General features: G+C 38.4%; 1 protein-coding gene and 1 long non-coding RNA gene across 38 annotated transcripts in view; both read left to right on the plus strand.

The window, feature by feature from the left end:
* Positions 1 to 3,841: 3,841 nt before the first annotated feature.
* The window catches only part of LOC127637984 (uncharacterized), a 135,197-nt gene continuing 118,978 nt past the window's right edge, over positions 3,842 to 20,060 (plus strand). For all 37 annotated transcript variants that reach the window (XM_052119342.1, XM_052119304.1, XM_052119306.1 and 34 more), the window contains exon 1: positions 3,842 to 4,071. In XM_052119342.1, the coding sequence (XP_051975302.1) occupies positions 4,012 to 4,071 (60 nt within the window). In that variant the 5' untranslated portion in view covers positions 3,842 to 4,011. The remainder of the gene's footprint in view (positions 4,072 to 20,060) is intronic.
* Positions 11,074 to 14,832, plus strand: LOC127637989 (uncharacterized). Its single transcript, XR_007969833.1, has 3 exons — positions 11,074 to 11,204; positions 12,327 to 12,501; positions 14,618 to 14,832. It is a non-coding gene; the product is annotated as an uncharacterized LOC127637989 (long non-coding RNA).

Consider the following 20,060-nt stretch of genomic DNA (forward strand, 5'->3'; position numbering starts at 1 on the left):
GAGATCTTTTTGCGATAAATCACTCTAGAAGGCCACTCCCTTGCCATCACAAAGGCTACATAAATCAGTTTCTTTTGATCTTCAGTGTGAAGGTATGCGGCTGAACCATATGCTCGTTCCGAGGCATTACAAAAGATGTGAATGGTTGTTGGTGCCTTTTGTGTCAGCACATGGTGGTATGTAGGCTCTGGGTATTTCTACAGTATGCAAGTTTGCCAGTTCGGCCTCCCAAGCTTGCCATTGTACTAACAAGCTCTCAGGGTGTATAATATCATCCCAGTCGTCTTGAGTTTCCAGAGATCTTGAATCAGTATTTTCACTTTGGTGCTGAAGGGTACAAGATATCCAAGAGGGTCATGGAACTAGAACATTGTATACATTTCGTAGTGTGGGTCCAGAGTAGTGAACTTGGCGATGTTTGTATCCAAGGTGGTCAGTGAGACAATTCCAACGAATACCTAGAGCTGGCTCTTGTGGGTCTGAACTATGCTCAGAAAGCCACAGTTTAGTGCTGGCTGCTCTGGCTTCAACTGGGGGGTGTTCTACTACAACAGGTATGTTACTGTCCCACTGACGGATTTCAAAGCCAACAGAAGACAAAAGACTCTGCATCCTGTTGACAAGGTTATGGGCTTTCTCCGGGGAGTCGAGACTCTGCAAACAGTTACCTACATAGAATGTCTGCTCTACAGAGTTCCGAACATCTTAGTAGTCTTCACTGTTGTCCTTCACTTGTCTTTGTTGTTCATATGTGGCACAATAAGGACTGCATGTCGTTCCAAAGTGAAGAACCTAAAGAGCTGAGAGTAAGGGCTCGGAGAGTTACATCCACAAAACTTTAATGAAAAGCTGGGTACATGGATACAAGTCATGATGGTGAGCACTTAGGTTATAATGTATAGTGGTGAAAAGGGTATGAGTGTGTATGTGTGTGTGTGTGGTCACAGAAGAAAACTGTGCGAATTAGACAAAGAATATTTCAATCCTTCTGTTAAATTGTTACATATTAAATATTTCCTACAATAAACATAAATAAACAACCACCTATTGTCTGAAATTCACTGACAAATCCACAATTATTATAGTGTAGTGTGTCAAATGAAGTCAATCTGGCTAACATATTAACATTTATATTTAATATAACGACAATGCATTATAGCACGTGTCTGTAATACTAGAACGTTAGCTTCCCGACAGAGATTGACAAATAACATCAACTTGTACAAATACAAATTTACAAGATTAATACAACATCATAATGATAACATCAACATTATTAACAGGAATATTTCTACTAGAATGAGATATAACTTTCTTTTTCTTCATGTACGCACACAGCTTTAAGGATTATATTATCACAGTAACTCAGCTTGTACGATGTATAACGCACACAGATCACAAAGATCTGGAAGATTATTAGTGAACCTATCTTTAGTGGTCAAAAGAATTGTTCTACCTGACAGATAGCGTGGTGTAGATTGAGTAACATTAGCTGATCGCGGCATACAAGATACAGGGTAATGATCTGAGATGTCATCGGTCTGCAGCAGAATTTCTATAGTATCAACATCAACTCCATACGACAGAATTAAATCTAGCGAATGATAATGGCGATGAGTTGGTCCTGTAACATTTTGTCTGACTCTAAGTGAGTTGAAATTATCGATAAATGCTAATTCCAATGTCATTTTCATTATCTATGGAAATGTTGTAGTCACCAACAATTACAGCTCTATCCACATTAACTACAAGATCTGAGAGAAAATTAGCAAATTCACCATTGGCTGGGGTGATCTGTATACTATAGCAAGGGCAAAAGATGACAGAGATTTTTAATTTGTATATGATGGTGTCACATTAAGTATTATTAGTTCAAAAGATATCCTGTCCTCTGAGTGTCTGAGTAAAAACTTCACTGTAACTTGTAGCGACACCTCCTTGACCCTTCATATGAGGCTCTTGTTATTACAATAACCTGGGGGAGTAGATTCAGTTAAACTAATATATTCATCCAGTTTAAGCCAGGTTTCAGTCAAAAAGTTAAGTTTTATCTTATTCAAATTTGTTTTAAATAATTTATTGAGAGTTTTGTGTTTGGTAGTTTTGAGAGCAAACGCAGTCTCTATATGATATGTAGGTGATACAGTTTCTGTGTGTTGCAGTTTATGTGACCTGTGTGATGTCTCAATGCAGCTAGAAGATGTTCAGATTTGCAAGTTTGTCAGCTTCCTCACCTGGGCCCCAGTTAGCCAAATTACTAGAGAAGAGAGCAGCACCTTCCCTGGAGTGATGGAGTCCATCTCTCTTTAGCAGGTCAAATCTACCCCAAAAACTCTTCCAATTGTCTATAAATCCTATGCTGTTCTCCAGACACCACTCAGACATCCAGCCATTCAGTGACACTAAACCTTGTCACCACAATGAGCAAGGAGGGGGCCAGAGCATATGAGAGTGCCTGACATCGTTTTTGCAAGTTCACACAAGCTGGTACCAGCTTATGTTGTGTTCTGGGTGCTGGTGCCCCAGCATTGAATGCTGGTGTGCTGGTGTCCCCACCAGGCTTTTAAACTAGCTTAAGCAGTTTAGTCAGAAATATGCAATGTTTTGCTGGCAAAAAACATGGATATGCTGGTCCACAAGCTAGACCAGCACCAAACCAGCACTAACCAGCATAAACCAGCCTATGCCTGCATGAAAATTGCATGTTGAATAAGCTGGTATTTTCATCAGGGTTATTGTGTCATATACTGTAAGAAAAACTAAGAGATAGAGCTAGTGTGTATAATGATATAATCTGCATGTTTGTGCTTCAGGCTTCTGTGTAGGAACTAGTTTTTAATTGAAGCTAAATAATGACCTTCCTCTGAGGAACCACCCACACCCAGGAGACATGGTACAAGGCCTGTCCCATAGGCATCTCTTCCATAGATTAATCTAAAGAGATATTTTTCAATCATTGTTGTAATCCACCAAGAAAAAAGTCAGTCAACTTCTAAATATTTGTTGTACTAACATGGTTACTCCTCTCATGGGCATTGCGCAAGTATAATTAGCGCAATTTTCCCCCAAAAAGTAAACATGTTTGGAGGTGGGGGTAGTTACAGAAGCATGGTGATGTTGTGGGAATCTACAAGGAAAAGAAACAAAGCAGATTGCAGTGATGTGAATAGTAACATGACTCCTTAATGTTAAGTTTTTAATATGTGTGAATAGTTTACCATATTTTCTGTGAATCAGTAATAAAAACGAATCTTTTTTGAAGATTCACACAATTTTCAATTCACACATAAAATGTGTTTTATGACTTTGACTATGTTCGCCCAGTAGTCCATCTGTCTGTGATGAAAAGCAGTGCAGAAATGAGAAGGGCAGTATCTCTCTCTCTCTCTCTCTCTCTCTCTCTCTCTCTCTCTCTCTCTCTGGGGGTGTATTGTTAAACATGTTTTGAAGGTTATAATAATTTCAGCTTTACTTTCTAATCACAATGATTTGTTGAGAACGCCTTTCCAATTCTTTGTAATATGTTTCTTCTTCACTAAACATTATTATTAAAAAAAAACTAACAAAAACAGTTCCTACAGGATCTCTAATGGATATTGACACAAGTAGCCTAAAATAAAATGTGTCTGTCTCCCATACTCTCATAAAGTGAGCTACAGTGGCATTTTTTTAAAATATGAATATTATAACTTCCTGTTTAGATAGAGGGAGCGAAATAGCGGTCATTACGTGAGAGGCATTGCAGCGGTTAGTGCACCGATGAGTTTCGTAGCGCTGAGGGAACCAGAGGCGGAACATTTACACGGATAACATAAGCAACTTTTAACACGGGTGACAATAGTCAACTCCACCACAGGCAAGAGCTCAGACTTCTCCCATCAATTCGACCTGCTGTTTGACGAGAAGCATCAAACTGAAGGAAGTTTATAAGAGTTGAGATAAGTCGCGGGAAACTTAAACATAACATGATATTAGGACCGCACCATCACGACCAGTAAAATAAAATGGGATATGTTTCTTTCAAAACTTTATGTAAAGGCATCTGCAATACTCTTCTTTGTCATTCTTCAGGTAAGCCACTTCTTTATTTTGCATAAACTATGAGACTGATGACTAGGGTGACCAGATTCTTAAAGTCTCAAACCGGGACACCTGGTTTGATGCAACAAATTGCATTTCGTTTTTTATGTAGAAGTGCCCCGAAGAAGCTATTTGACATAACAGATACTCACATATATCCCACAAGACAAAATAGTAACTGAATTTACACAAATTATCCTGTTCAAAAGTTTACATTCCATTGGTTTTTAAAATGATGGATGTGTTGCGTTCTCAATGATCAGTGACTGTTTGTGTAATAATTGTTCCTGAGTCCCTTCCCAGCCAGCATTTCCATGTGGGCCCCATGTGGGTTTTTGATGGGCTGTCACTTGGGACCTACATGGGCAGCCCAAATGGGGCCCAAACAGGATCCTCAATAAAACAATATTGGGCAGCCTAACTGGGGCCACTTGGACATGTTGGCTGGGTTCTTTGTCCAGAGCAGTGACGCTGTCTATTTTTCTTTAAAAAAAAAAGTACGAAAATCAATTCTTTGGTTTCCCAGCATCTTCTGCACATTTGAGTTATTCAGTGGCTGTATGATGTTGAAATCTAGCTTTTCACACTTTGAACAATTGAGGCACTAAAACACAAAAGGTGCAAACTTTCACTGATGCTCAAGAAGGGAACACAAGAAGAACCAAGGGGGTGCAAACTTTTGAACAGGATGATTTGTGTAAATTAGAGTACATTATGTGTTGTGTAGCTTCTGAAAGGTAGTGATATACTATTATCTTTTATCTCTTATATGTGTACATTCTGAAAGGGGTGTGAAACGTATACAACAAAAGGGTCATGCAAATGTCTGCACTTAACTATATATAGTTTGATTTTATTTTATATTTTATTTTTCAAGATTTAACCACATTAGCTTATTTTAAATGTACAAATACCAAGCAGCCTATTCTATCCATATGATTTAATAGTGCATGTGTAATTATGAAATGACTTGTCATGTCAGGTCAGGTACACATTTTAACACAAAGTTCATAACACTGGAACCTAAAATTCAAAACACAATCCCATATCTCAACATTTAACTTCTTATACTATGTAAAAAGTGCAGTGTACCTGTCTAAATGTGACATTGTCTGATTTATCTCCATGGTCATGGTCATGGGGAAATGAACATACACAGTGACAGCAAAACACATAGTTTACATGTTCACTTGTTGCACAAAGAAATGGATCGGCTTCTTTCAGCTCGTTGTTGATAACTCATTTTTATTCAGTGCGAGCGCCAAGCGCATGGCATCATCACCATGGTAACCAGATAAATTTCAGCTGATTTGCTGAAAGACTAGAAAATAAGTATGATCAAATCAACATGCGACGCATCAAAATTTCTTCTCTTCTCTGCAAACGATACCAGAGACAATAGCGAGAAGGACAATAAGGATATTTAATTTAGGAAGAAGAAAATCAGTGTGCCTTCCAGCTGAAACCGGGACATAATTACATTTTTTAGAGAATTGTCAGGACACAGGGACACACCGCTTAAAACCGAGACTATCCCAGGTGAACTGGGACAACTGGTCACACTATTGATGACAGACAAGGCTAATGTGATCTCACTTGTGTTCTGGACTGAGGATATGACTAGAAGCATCCTTTCATCCTCATAGATTTGTCATAATTATATATTGGTTTATGCCCAAGGCAGACAATATTTGCTAAAGAGATTAATTGTTGTTATTGTATTATGTTGATTAAAAGTTTTTGCAAAAACTCAGAAAGTGAAGTCAGCTCTGAGAAAGGGTCTAGTATCATTTGTTGACACATCCGCAACTGTGTTTGATATTTTTTAATGAAATGCAATAACATTCATACATTTTTAATTGTGATTTAAGTCAAAATATTTTTTACTTCCACTGTATATTAACAAAAAGGCTGACAAATTGTGTGTCAGTGTCTTTGGGATTTCCTGTAGCTTCACTCAGTGAATTTAACAAGATTACCTGAAGTCAATAACACGAGTAAAAATAAGTTATATTAAGTCAAGCCAAAATCAATGAAAATGTATTTCTATTCACAACACTAGCAGCACAAGCAAAAACCAAAGCTCAATTTGCTTTATTAATGTAGGAGAAGCATCTTTATCTCAAATCTCAATTCCTAACCACTGGCCGCAGATTTAGGTCCCAGTTGTAGAGTTAAGAACACTCTTAATTATAATTGTAAGTGTATTGCCAAGTGAAAAGAGAGGACGGACAACAGGAAATTTGTCCATCATGACGTCTCACTGCATTTCAATTCAGAAATAGCTGTAGGCACTACTGCACACTGTGTATGATGTTATGTACACGTCCTGCCCCAACTGTTCCCTTTTGTATTTGAAAAAACTATTATGTAAGGGTGCTTCCACACTAACACTTTTGGTGCACACAGGGTCGATTGACATCAATGTTTGGTTCGTTTGGATAATGTGAATGCTATGTTCCAAATTCGGGCACGTGCCTGCGAACCCGGACCCGAGTCCACATGTAAAAGTGGTCTGGGGTACTGTTCATTTGAACTCTGTATGGTTTGCTGCTGATAGGAACACAATTGGACCAAATTGCAGAAGTTAACCAATTGACGCTTAATGTATAATTTGAATCTTTGCTGGTTTGCGATCGCAATTATTGTGGTATAATGCATTTCGCATACCTGCTTGTGTCCAAATAAATCACCTTCAGAGAGCAGCTTACATTCTTCACATCTCTTGCCACACTCTTGCAAATAATATGATGTGAACAGAGACCAGCGGGGGCAGAGGGAGGGGAAGGCAACAAACTCGGGTTCGGTCCAAGCAATCAAACCAAGAGTCATTCTCTGATGAAGAAAAAAAAAGGTTCATCGTTTTACCTTCTGTCTGGGTGGGGGCATCAGAAGTTTCTGGGGGGACTCAAGGCAAATCTAGGGTGCAATGCCCCTCCAAGCCCCCCTTAGACTTCACCAAGGTTGTAACTCTGTATCAGTTTTAATTATTTTTTATACCATAGTTTTGTCCAGTATTGTAACACAGCCAGATTATTTTTAATAATTAATCTATACTTTATTTAGTTTGTATTTTGTATTGTCATTTTTTTTAATTTAATGTAATTTATGGTAGCCTATAAAAAATATGAATTTTTAATTGTTGTTTGTCGTTCAGGAGGACAATATGCTCTTGCCAGATTATCGTAGAGTTTGATTTGATGCACAGATTTTTGACGTCAACAGCATCAGATATAGGAAGCACTTTGTCCTCCATTTCAAAAGTTGATCAGCCTATTTATGTCTGTTGTGATTGGTCTAACTCTTTGTGAAGTGTTTTAGGGTGGATCAAAGCTGTTTGCGAGCAGCCAATGAAGACCAGAGGCAGGTTTTTGTTACCAAATTACATAGGTTAGTACAGGAAGTAAGTCTGGACTTACTAACGAGTCATTTCAGGTGTTCAGAATCGGTTCATTCTTTTGGGAGTCAATAACTCCATTTGTCGTGCACTTTGATTTTTGAAACTTTGTAAACTTTTTTACATTCAGAAACAGCTATATAACACACTACATGAAAGGTAATATTTGAAAAACCATAACAGGTGCTCTTTAATTTCTACTTGTCCCTCTGGGTTACAGTGAGGCACTTACAATTGAAGTGAATGGGGCCAATCCAAAAACATTAAAATACTCACTGTTAAAAATATATACACAGGACACAAACAATACAGGGCTCCAGACTGCGACTAAAATGGTTGCAAATGTGACCAAAAATAAATGACTGCTACAATAATTTTAAATCTAGTCGCCATTGGTGACAGTCGGGTTGTGTGCGTTCATATGTGGTTTTGTCAGATATCATCTTGTAAGTTATTGAATTCATCTTTAGAGCACGCACTAGTGTGTATCGTGCCGCTTTTTACCCGTTCTGTTTCTGACGAGCTCGCTGCACAGCACGCAACAACAAACCCAGCGCAAGAGAGTCGTGAACAAATGACTCTTGATCCTGGTCTTTTTCATGAATTACCCCAAAAGAACTGAGGGTTTGAACTCAGGCGCTCAGGTTAGCCGTTTGAATCGGATTCACTTTCTCAGCGAATCAGCCATCAGTGAGCTCACAACTGTTAGTGCGGACATTTCATAATAAGAGTCCCATGTGTATTTTAGGCTTCTTTATAATTAAAAGTCTCGTATTGTGTACCACTTTTTTTTTCTTCCGGTAATTATTGATTGAGATTGGAGTAGCACAATAAATTGCGTCTGGGATTTCATTCAATTTGCACTCTTGTAGTCTCTGTGTCTGGGTACCATCCAGTAACAGAAAAGAAAGACTTAGGCTATATTTATAAACAATTGAAATTAGATATCTTATAAATTATACTCAAATCAGCCCATTTGGCACCAACAATCAGCCATGCGATTATCTAATCAGCCAATCATGTGGCAGCAGTGCAGTGCATAAAATCATGCAGATACGGGTCAGGAGCTTCAGTTAATGTTCACATGAACCATCAGAATGGGGAACATTTTTAATCTCTGTGATTTGGACCGTGATTGGCAGGCATGATTGTTGGTGCCAGACGGGCTGGTTTGAGTATTTCTGTAACTGCTGATCTCCTGGTATTTTCACAAACAACAGACTCTAGAATTTACTCCAAATTTTGCCAAAAACAAAAAACATTCAGTGAGTGGCAGTTCTGTGGACGGAAATGCCTTGTTGATGAGAGAGGACAACAGAGAATGGCCAGACTGGTTCAAACTGACAAAGTCACTCCAATAACTCCAATAACCGCTCTGTACAATTGTGGTGAGAAGAATATCATCTCAGAATGGTATTCTGAGATGCGGATTGGCGCAGTTTAGGGCTGGGATGACGTCGACGCAAAAAATACGTCGACGCAAAATATGCGCGTCGATTCGTCGGACCCAAAACAAAGATGGCGGCGCCGGCGACTAGTAGCAACACGAGTGGCTCCTCAGACTATCAGAAGTGCAAGGCGGCATGCACTCGTTCCTCTAAAGTATGGGAATTCTTTAATTTAAAAGGAAACAATTCCGTGATATGTCGTCTTTGCAAAATGGAGATGGCCTTCCATTCTAGCACCACGGCAATGCACCAGCACCTTAAGAGGCGCCACCCGGGAGCAGCTGCATATGTCAGAGCACCGTAAGTTTTTTTTCAACTCCCCACTTTGCACTCGATGTTGGAGTAGGCTATAATACGTTGTCGACACCTAAAGTTTTCGCTTATAGCTATTAATAATGCGCTTATAGCTATGAATGTCGTGAAAAATACATAGAGGACACTGACAACGCGCTGACAGACAGGACCAAGCAGGTAACATTTAATAAAGTCTCAACTTTCAAATTTGGACATTCAAAGAAAATTAAACCATAAATAGGCCTACTATTTTGTGGCTCTTTAATGTGTCATGACAGATTGCCTCAGTTAAAGCTGCTCGTGAACCGATCATCTTTTCCTTGGTTAATTTATAGCATCAAATAGGCTAAACATGAATGTAGCCTACATCAGAAGGACTGTTGTTTTAACCGCGGAAAGATGTCAGTACAGTAGCCTACAATCCATTATTCAAATTCAAATCCACCGACGTTAATCTTCTCTCTCCTGACTACTTTGTCGGACAAAAATGGCGTATTATGATTGATTGATCAGATCGCCAGTCAATCAAACTCCCGGCAAATGTTTTTTTTTAAACATTTTATACACCCCCACCCCCGATGAAACCGGTATTACCGGTGTTGTCACAAGTCGATTAATCGAATCGAAATCGAACCAGACTGAAAAAATTAATCGTTAGATTAATCGATGCATCGGAAAAATAATCGCTAGATTAATCGTTTAAAAAATAATCGTTTATCCCAGCCCTAGCGCAGTTTTGGCGGCATGAGGGGGGCATACACAATATTAGGCATGTGGTTTTAATGTTGTGGCTGATCGGTGTGTGTTATTTATTTATATCTATATATCTATATCTTGTTACAGTGTAACTACACAAGAAATGACTGATTATTACTAATTAACAACTTGTAATTACTATAGGTTTAGGGTTATGGTAAGGGTTTGGTTTAGGATTAGTTGCTTGTAACTACACATAATTGACTGTTATTACTATAGCAAATACATGTAATATGTGTAACAAGGACACATTAAAATTAAGTGTTAACCCAGACGGTGGCCACACGGCGATCACTACACCGGGAAAGGAGAGGTGATATATTGTGTGTACACTTTTCCCAGGGTGATATGTCAAGCTTTTGACACCAAGGACAATTGAGGGACTTTTATACAACTGTTGCACTAGGTGCAAACATTCATTGATGCTCAAGAAGGCAACACACTGCTATATGCATATATTTTCTGTAATGTAGATTCTGAAGAGCAGTACTAAATAAAAAAAATATTTGATCTTTTATATTTGTATAAATTATGAAAGGGGTGTGAAAATTTATGAGACAAACGGGAATGCAAATTTATCTTCTGAGCTATACATACTGTATATTAAACCTCAGATTAATGGGTTATCAGCTGACTTCCTTTTCTTTGGCTTTCAATCTTGTTTCTGAACAGCATTCTCAATCATGCAATTCTGTGATTTGGCAACTAAAAACAGCCATCTGGCTCCTTAATGTTTCAGTTTAGGAGCCAATGGCTCCTAAGTCATATTTTTAGTCTGGAACCCTGCAATATGTGCACTGTAAAAAAGTCCTGTAAAAATACGGGAAATTTTGAACAGTAATTTACCGTTATTCATAAATACAGTTGAATACTGTAAATGACGCTGAATTTTACAAGCAAAATAATAACGGCAAGCTACTGTTCAGTCTTACGGAATAATACAGTATTTTTTTCAGTCTAGTCACGTGCTTGAGCCCGCTCACAGTCACAACTCGCAGGAAATTCACAACTCATCGATTTCCATCACCATGCGCGCAATAAAAAATAATTAACATTAGGCTACATTAAAGGTTTAACTACATTACTTCAATATTTTATTACGTGAGAAGAACGAGTAAGAAGACGATTCAATTCAGAAAGACGATTTGAACTCCGACTGTGACCCTGCCAGCACAGATCGTGGACGGAGCTTTCACCTGCATTCATCTACTCTTCGTCAATTTATCAAGGTAAGTCACAAACTGATAAAAGTGTTATCCTGTGATATTTACTTGATTACCAAATCTACGTCAGGGATTGTGCTTTATTTTACCATTTGTTGTAGGGTTTATTGAAATGTGCACTAAATCAATGAGGCTAACAGTTGCCTCAGTTTTACGCAACACTTTTACTATTCCTAGAGAGAGCTTAAAGATTGTCTGAGTTAAAATATAAGATTATTTTTCACTGGAGGTCTGTGGATTGTAGTGTAAAAATGATAACTTGCAACATTTGTGCTAAAACATGCAGCAACACATTTGCGTATGTCAGGCACATGCGAGCTCATAGTTTTTTTGCCGAATGCATCATTTAAGTGTGGTTTCCCTGAATGCACACGAACATTTTCTAAGTTTTCAGCCTTCAAGTGTCACACTTTTGGCCATAAATATGGAAAGAATAGGACTAAACCAGATAGTCTAGGTGATTTAACATGCCATATTGACTTGTGCAGCTGTAAGTGTGAGGATATCCGTGGTCTTCTTTTACATCTGAAAAGTCATTTTACCGAAGGCAAGACAGTTACATGCCCTTTCAAACAATGTGACAAAAAATTTACTGTGAAGTATAGAACCTACTGTGTAATTGCTCTCTTTCTGTATTAATCTCATTAAATGGTTAGTTCACCCAAAAATTTTAATTATCCCATATAACTCACCCCTCAAGCCATCCTAGATCTATATTACTTTCTTCTCTCAGCCAAACACAATCAGAATAAAAAAAAAAGATCTATATTTTTTTAACACAGATTGTGTTTGGCTGAAAGAAGAAAGTCATATAGATCTAGGATGGCTTGAGGGGTGAGTTATATGGGATAATTTAAATTTGTGGGTGAACTAACCCTTTAACTTATGTTTTGTTATGCTCTTAAGTGTAACTTATTGTTGTTTTAGCCTTCAAAGGTCATTGGGAAAGTATTGATTTGCAGCAGTATAACTCAGTGATACTCAGTGATACTCTTATGATACTCAGTGTACATAGAGAAAAAAATATACTGCTCAATTTAATTGTGTGTGTTTTAGCCAGTAATAGGGCACTTATACCCATATTTGATACTGATTCGGGACATTAACTATATTTGTTGTCTGAATCAGTTGCTGGGGATGAAGTCACTGTAGGAGGTTGGATGATCAGTGTGGAAAACAACGTAATCTGTGAAGGCATCCAACAGACCTTCATCACTGGCCTGGCTGCAGTTTTTGCCACCTACTATGTCTTTAATTTGCAGTACCAAGAAGAAGCTGCAAGGACATTGGAGTTTGTTCAAAGGTAAATCCTCTGCTAGACATTTAGTCCCTCTTATCAGCTCTGTTCAGGAATGTTAAATTGGTGACTTTCTCTTGTTCCTATATTGACTTTATGATTACAGTAGTTTCTTTTGATAGTGACTTGAAGTTTATGTTTGCACGTGCATTCAAACGTAGCACTGGGTTCAGGCCAAATGTATTGTCATGCTGCATGTTTTGAATAGAGAGAGTAATTCTCTCTCATTTCTATGCCGACAAATGGTGGACAAAACCGCACAAGCGCATAAACACAGCACGCAACTGTATTACATCAATTTGAGCACCCTGACACAGCTTGCACGTAAAATGTAAACATGCCACACTCAAATCCCACACTCGAGGACAAACCTTCCTGTTAACAAATGCTATTGGCTGTTGGCCTCTTATTTTGATTTGCAGCGATTGGCTGTTGTTGGCCCTCAAAACAGAAAGCGGGATCCTGGATGACAGACTGTAAGAAGGTAAGTTTTCTTTCCAACTTCATACGTCTGTTTATCTATGGTGTTTATATGTAAAGGGTACAAAAATTGTACTGTTAAATTTATGTATAATTTGGGTAGAATTAACACAAAATTGATCTGATGTATTTTTTACAATTTCTTTTCCATCGATACAATGATGTCTTTTGACCTGATTCTTCTAAAATGGCTGACCCAAGTTTGCATGTATTGATTTAAATATTTAGGACATTTTTACATAATTGACTTGTGTAACATAGATAAAGTAACACGACACCTCTTGATGTTAACTAAAAATAGCTAGTCAAAAGACATCATTGTATCGACGGAATTATATATATATTTTTAATACATCAGGCATATGTAAATGAACAATTTTGTGTTAATTCTACCCAAATGATACATAAATTTAACAGTATAATTGTTATACCCGTTACATATAAACACCATAGATAAACACATGAAATTGGAAAGAAAACTTACCTTCTTACAGTCTGTCATCCCAGATCCCGCTTTCTGTTTTGAGGGCCAAAAACAGCCAATCGCAACAGGAGGACCGCATTCACGGCATACAAGCAGCCAATCAAAATAAGAGGAGCTGCGATTTGGCCAGCAGCCAATAGCATTTGTTAACAGGAAGGTTTGGGCCCCGGCCCTGAGTGTCAAACCTGACTTGTGTGCAAAGATTTCAGCTGCATGTAAAATAAGAACTCGTGTGTGTGGAACCTGTCAGGACTCGCGGCTTTGTTATTTGTTAATATGTGCGCACAATCATATTTTTTGTCCTTTGAGTGTTCTGCATGTTTACATTTTACATGCCAGCTTTGTCACGGTGCTCACACTGTTGTAATTCACTTGCGTGCTGTGTTTATGCACTTGCACTGTTGGTCCACCATTTGATGCCATACATTACCTATCGTTGCACCAGCCGTTTGTAGAAATCCATGACCAGTCTGAACAATCCAGTCGACTAACATAATTAGTTGCTTTAAGGGACTTTGCGTGTTTAGGAGAAATAAAGAAATAATTTTATTTTACATTTAAAATACAGTTCTGAACTCATTTAGGGGTAGCATTGTAACATTTATTTTTATCTTAATATTTTCAGACCAAAGTCCTAAAAATCCATCTGCTTAAAGGGATTTCACCCAAAAATGACAATTGGGTAATTTACTCACCCTCATGTTGTTCCAAACCTGTATGAGGTTCTTTCTTCTGTTAAAGAATGTTGGTAACCAGACAGTTGACCCATTGACTTCCATAGTATTTTTTGATTCTACTATGGTCAACTGCCAACTGTCTGGTTACCAACATTCTTTAACATATCATCTTTTGTTTTCAACAGAAGAAAGAAACTCTTTCTCTTTCTTTTTGATGACAACATTTTCATTTTGGAGTAAACTATCCCTTTAACACCACTGACAAAGATATATAGCCTAATGCTGTCTTCATTACTCTAAAATACTTAGGTCTCCAAATGCCTCAGATCAAACTTAAACTAAACATGATGCAAATACTGCCATAATGGCAACAACCTAGAATATTTATATTCTGAATGCATTGGGTTTTGTATGTCTAAAGTGCAATTAATCTTTACTTGCCTCACCTAATATATTATATTTCTCTGTAATTACATTGTAGACGCTTTGTTGGTGTGAACCCCGAGAGAGGAACAAAAGCTTGCCAGGCAAAGGTGGTGTCCAAGAAGACGGGGAAGCTTGTCCAGAGAAAGGCAACCACTGTTAATTTGCATGTTGCCACCCTCTTAAAAAACATCATAGACTTCGAGTGGGGCTTTATTTAATCAGGTGAAGTCGGAGCATTGTGCTGTCCAAGTATGTTTACATGAAGTTCTATAACTAGATGTATGTGACGGTATTGAGTTAAGTAACCAGATGCTTGTGACAGTACAGTATTGAGTTCTGTAACAAGATGTTTACATGGTCACAGCATTGAGTTCTGCAACCAGATGTTTGTGACAGTACAGTATTGAGTTCTGCAACCAAATGTTTGTGACAGTACAGTATTGAGTTCTGCAACCAAATGTTTGTGACAGTACAGTATTGAGTTCTGCAACCAAATGTTTGTGACAGTACAGTATTGAGTTATGCAACCAAATGTTTGTGACAGTACAGTATTGAGTTCTGTAACAAGATGTTTACATGGTCACAGCATTGAGTTCTGCAACCAGATGTTTGTGACAGTACAGTATTGAGTTCTGCAACCAAATGTTTGTGACAGTACAGTATTGAGTTCTGTAACAAGATGTTTACATGGTCACAGCATTGAGTTCTGCAACCAGATGTTTGTGACAGTACAGTATTGAGTTCTGCAACCAGATGTTTGTGACAGTACAGTATTGAGTTCTGCAACCAGATGTTTGTGACAGTACAGTATTGAGTTCTGCAACCAGATGTTTGTGACAGTACAGTACTGAGTTCTGCAACCAGATGTTTGTGACAGTACAGTATTGAGTTCTGCAACCAAATGTTTGTGACAGTACAGTATTGAGTTCTGCAACCAAATGTTTGTGACAGTACAGTATTGAGTTCTGCAACCAGATGTTTGTGACAGTACAGTATTGAGTTCTGCAACCAAATGTTTGTGACAGTACAGTATTGAGTTCTGCAACCAGATGTTTGTGACAGTACAGTATTGAGTTCTGTAACAAGATGTTTACATGGTCACAGCATTGAGTTCTGCAACCAGATGTTTGTGACAGTACAGTATTGAGTTCTGCAACCAAATGTTTGTGACAGTACAGTATTGAGTTCTGCAACCAGATGTTTGTGACAGTACAGTATTGAGTTCTGCAACCAAATGTTTGTGACAGTACAGTATTGAGTTCTGCAACCAAATGTTTGTGACAGTACAGTATTGAGTTCTGCAACCAAATGTTTGTGACAGTACAGTATTGAGTTCTGCAACCAAATGTTTGTGACAGTACAGTATTGAGTTCTGCAACCAGATGTTTGTGACAGTACAGTATTGAGTTCTGCAACCAGATGTTTGTGACAGTACAGTATTGAGTTCTGCAACCAAATGTTTGTGACAGTACAGTATTGAGTTCTGCAACCAGATGTTTGTGACAGTACAGTATTGAGTTCTGCAACCAAATGTTTGTGACAGTACAGTATTGAGTTCTGCAACCAAATGTTTGTGACAGTACAGTATTGAGTTCTGCAACCAAATGTTTGTGACATCAAAGCATTCTGTTCTGGTCGCAGATGTTTATGTGAAATCAAAGTATTGAGTTACCCAGTTTCTCTGGTGAAGCAGAAATAATGTAATTCATTGAAGATTTGATGTTATTAGCTTTAATAAAAGCATGTTTTAAGGTCATCTTTTGTTTGAGCCATTTGTTTGCTAGCAATTTTCAGCGTGTTTTTTATTTTAGAATGCACATTTTAAATTGTCAGATTTTAGTAGTTGTAAATGTAAAGATCACATTTTAGAGTACTAAAATGTTTCATAGTTTGTGAAGATTACAGCAGGAACAGTAATATAACAATATAATGGCAGCCGAAAACCTGACAGTATTATACTGTGCAGCCTATATTTTCTACAGCACAGTACTGTAGTATTTTTTACAGTAATAAACTGTTGTTTCAGATTACAGCAATCTACAGGTAAATCTAGCTGCCAGTAGTTTACTGTAAATTAACGGGGACATTTTTACAGTAATAAACTGTTGTTTCAGATTACAGCAGGTCCACTGTAAAATTACAGCATTCTACAGGTAAATCTAGCTGCCTGTAATTTACTGTAAATTAACGGGGAATTTTTTTACAGTGTGTGTTAATATGATTTTAGTGTGACAAAATCACTTACAAACTTTTTCTGTGTAAAGTTATATCGAATAAGAATTTTACAACTCCGTCGCCATGACGATGTAATGCTGTAAATCCTGCAAAAACTTTGATTTTAAACCCTTAACAGCTAAAATAATTCACAATTTTTAACAGAAAAATTATGTGTGCTTTTATTAAGCTTCACATTTCTCTCTTTAAACCCTCCAAAAGTTGGCCCCATCCACTTCCACACACTTAAAAATAGAGGTTCCAAAAATGGTGTTTCGCAGCAATGCCATAGAAGAACCATTTTTGGTTCCCCAAGAACCTTTCAGTAAAAGGTTCTTAAAAGAACCATTTTGAAAAATCCTTTTTTCCAGTCTAAAGAACCTTTTCCCATTACTAAGAACCTTGTGCAAAGGGAAGGTTCCACATATGTTAAAGGTTCTTCATTGAACCATACATGCTGATAAAGAACCTTTATTTTTAGGAGTGCCTTATATGCACCTCCATTAACCTCCATTTTTGCTGTTTTATTCAAGAAAAGGAAGGACAAGTTGTAATTAAAGTTTGTGGTAATCAACATTATGCCACAAATGCTGTCTATAACTTTAGCTTAACTTTCATAGAACCTGTAATATTCCTTTACAGCCTTATCTCCTGAGATTCAAACAATAACCTCTTGAAAAAGAACAGCAAAGTGGCCTTGTGTCAGAATCAAAGAACAATTAAACAGAGTTTGAGTTGAACCCCAGACTCAGGCCAGACTGTCTGGGGGTCATGGTGGTGGAAAAGGCAACCTAAAAAAATGTTCATCATTCTTTTCCTGTTACTGTCACCACTCAATTGCTTCACCACCCCTTTCCCCCACCAAACAGGAAGTTTCCTGCTTTAAGACTTGTAGTGCTGGCCAATGGTTTTTACACAGCACAGTTGCAACAGTATCCTTTGAAGGGTCAGCAAATTAATTACCATTAATACCAAAATGCAGCATTTGATTAGCTCACAATAGATCAGTGGTTTTCAACAAGGAGCCCAGGTCCCCCTAGGGGGGGCTCAGCAAACATTCAAGGGTGACACAAGATGGCTTAAAATTTAAACAAGTTATTTTAGAATAAATAAAAAAGTTATTTGTTTGCTTTTCATTATATAATGTTAGGATAGTCCTGTGTTATTCAGTAATCCATTGTGTGTTTGGCCTGATAAGTAAGACATACTGTATACTGTTCATACTGCTTTGCATGGTTGATGCATTTAAACATCATGAACACAGGGAAATGTGACTGTGGTTTTAAATGAGCTTTCACAAGCAAATGTGAGTCTTAGACCATAATTTCCCCATTGATCATATTATATTTGCATCCATGTATATGAATCTATTGCAGTACAGACAGCTATCATATTCATATAGTATATGTAATGAATATACTTCATGTTTGCACAAGTACCTTTGAGAAAATGTAATTGTTTTTGTGTTTTCCAATTAGTCATTTTTTGGTTGCACTTTATTTTACAGTACGTGATCTTTCAGTATACTGAAAGTACTGAGTAGGATTAGGTAACTACATGTACTAATATGGGTTAATGTTTCATGCAATACAAGATGTCTACTTAGGGTAAGATCCTAGTATTTACTATAGTTGTAATTATATAGAATACAAATGTAGAACAGTACTGTAAAATAAAGTGCCACCAATTTTTTTCCTCACCAAAAAACGTAGAGAAATGAATAGTACCTTTGAAAAATATGTTGACAGTCATGTGCACTGGCATGAGATAAAGGTACCAGTCATATCAGTAGCTGAAGCCACACACAGAAAATGTGGCATGGACCATCAGTCCAGGATGTCGAGTCTGAAAGGTTGGTAGGGACCAATACTAGGTGTTAAATGATGGTCTGTTATATGGAGAGAAGGCTACAAACACATGATTTACACAAATTATTTGACCAAATAAAGCATTAAAACTTTTGTTACACCATACTACAGCACAACACACACTAATTTCAAACATTTAAGCATAAACCTTCAGATCAAAAGATTTTTAAGATCATGAGTATAACGGTTACCCTGTCTTGTCTCACTGTTGCCCTTTGTTTGTAATTTTGTCACTTTTGTTATTCCTTAGTTTTCACTTTTGTCACCCTTGTACCTCCATAGTTTTCCTGTCAGCCCTCGTGTTCACTGTTCATTTTTTTCACCTGCCCTCGTTAAGTTTGCCATTTGCTTCTGTTTGTCATCTTGTTATCTTGTTTGGTGTTCTGTTTGTTCATTGGCCCCTTAGTTCTATGTTCATGTATATATACCCTGGTTTTTGGTTCAGTCCCTGTCTTTCGTTGATTGTTTGTGAACATGGTGGTATGTAGGTGATGTTCGTTCCCATGCCTGTGTTCCCAGTTCCAGTGTTTTGTTGGCTGTGTTCCCAGTTCCAGTGTTCGTGTTTTGTTGGCTGTGTTCCCAGTTCCAGTGTTTTCGTGTTTTGTTTTAATTTTTGCCCATCGTGGTAGTTCTCTTACGAGAGGTTCTCTCGTATTGCGTAAGCTAGCTTACGCTACGGGAAAGATTCATCTTTTCTGAGATATTGAAGCCAAAAAAATTATCCTTAATTTTTGTATCCATTGTCAACGCAGTGCGGCAGCTGCAGACCTTGAGCGGGCTAGCTAGCGAGCTCATAGGTTGCTCTGTGGCAACTGCTGCAGCCTATAGACGAGCTTGGGCGAACTCGCATCCAATGAGAGGCGTCCGCGTGCTCACTGCATCAAAGCCCGCCAAAATGGGCGTGACTAGAGTGCATATAAGCGTAGTTCGTAGGCTGGAACCCTGATTTTCATCTCTTCAGCGAAGCTCTCCGCATCGCTGACCTGGAAGCCGCGTCGCCGTTCGAGGGGCATCTAGCAAGCGTGGACAGCGCTAGAAGAAGCCGGCCGTCTCAGCCACCTTCAGCCATCCTGCGAGCTATGCCATCCGACGACGTATCCTTTTATTCAGCAAGCTAGGTCTCACGAACTATTCACAAAAGAGTACGAGCGTCTTTTTCAAGATGCCTCGCTCCACTTGCGCCTCATGTCGCGCCCTTCTCAGCACAGGAGACCGCCACATCATCTGCGCTCTCTGTCTGGGACTGGGGCACGCAGAGCTCGCCCTCACTGAGGGCGGATGTGATTTCTGCGAGGAGCTACCGATGTCGACCCTGCGGGCTCGACTTCGGCCGATCAAAGCAGAAACCGCCAGCGCCGCCTTACCCTCAGCCACGCAGGAAGAAGCGCCGCTCACAAAGGCTGCCGGAAACTGTGG

This window comes from Xyrauchen texanus, chromosome 46 (assembly GCF_025860055.1).
Source record: "Xyrauchen texanus isolate HMW12.3.18 chromosome 46, RBS_HiC_50CHRs, whole genome shotgun sequence".
Taxonomy (NCBI): domain Eukaryota; kingdom Metazoa; phylum Chordata; class Actinopteri; order Cypriniformes; family Catostomidae; genus Xyrauchen; species Xyrauchen texanus.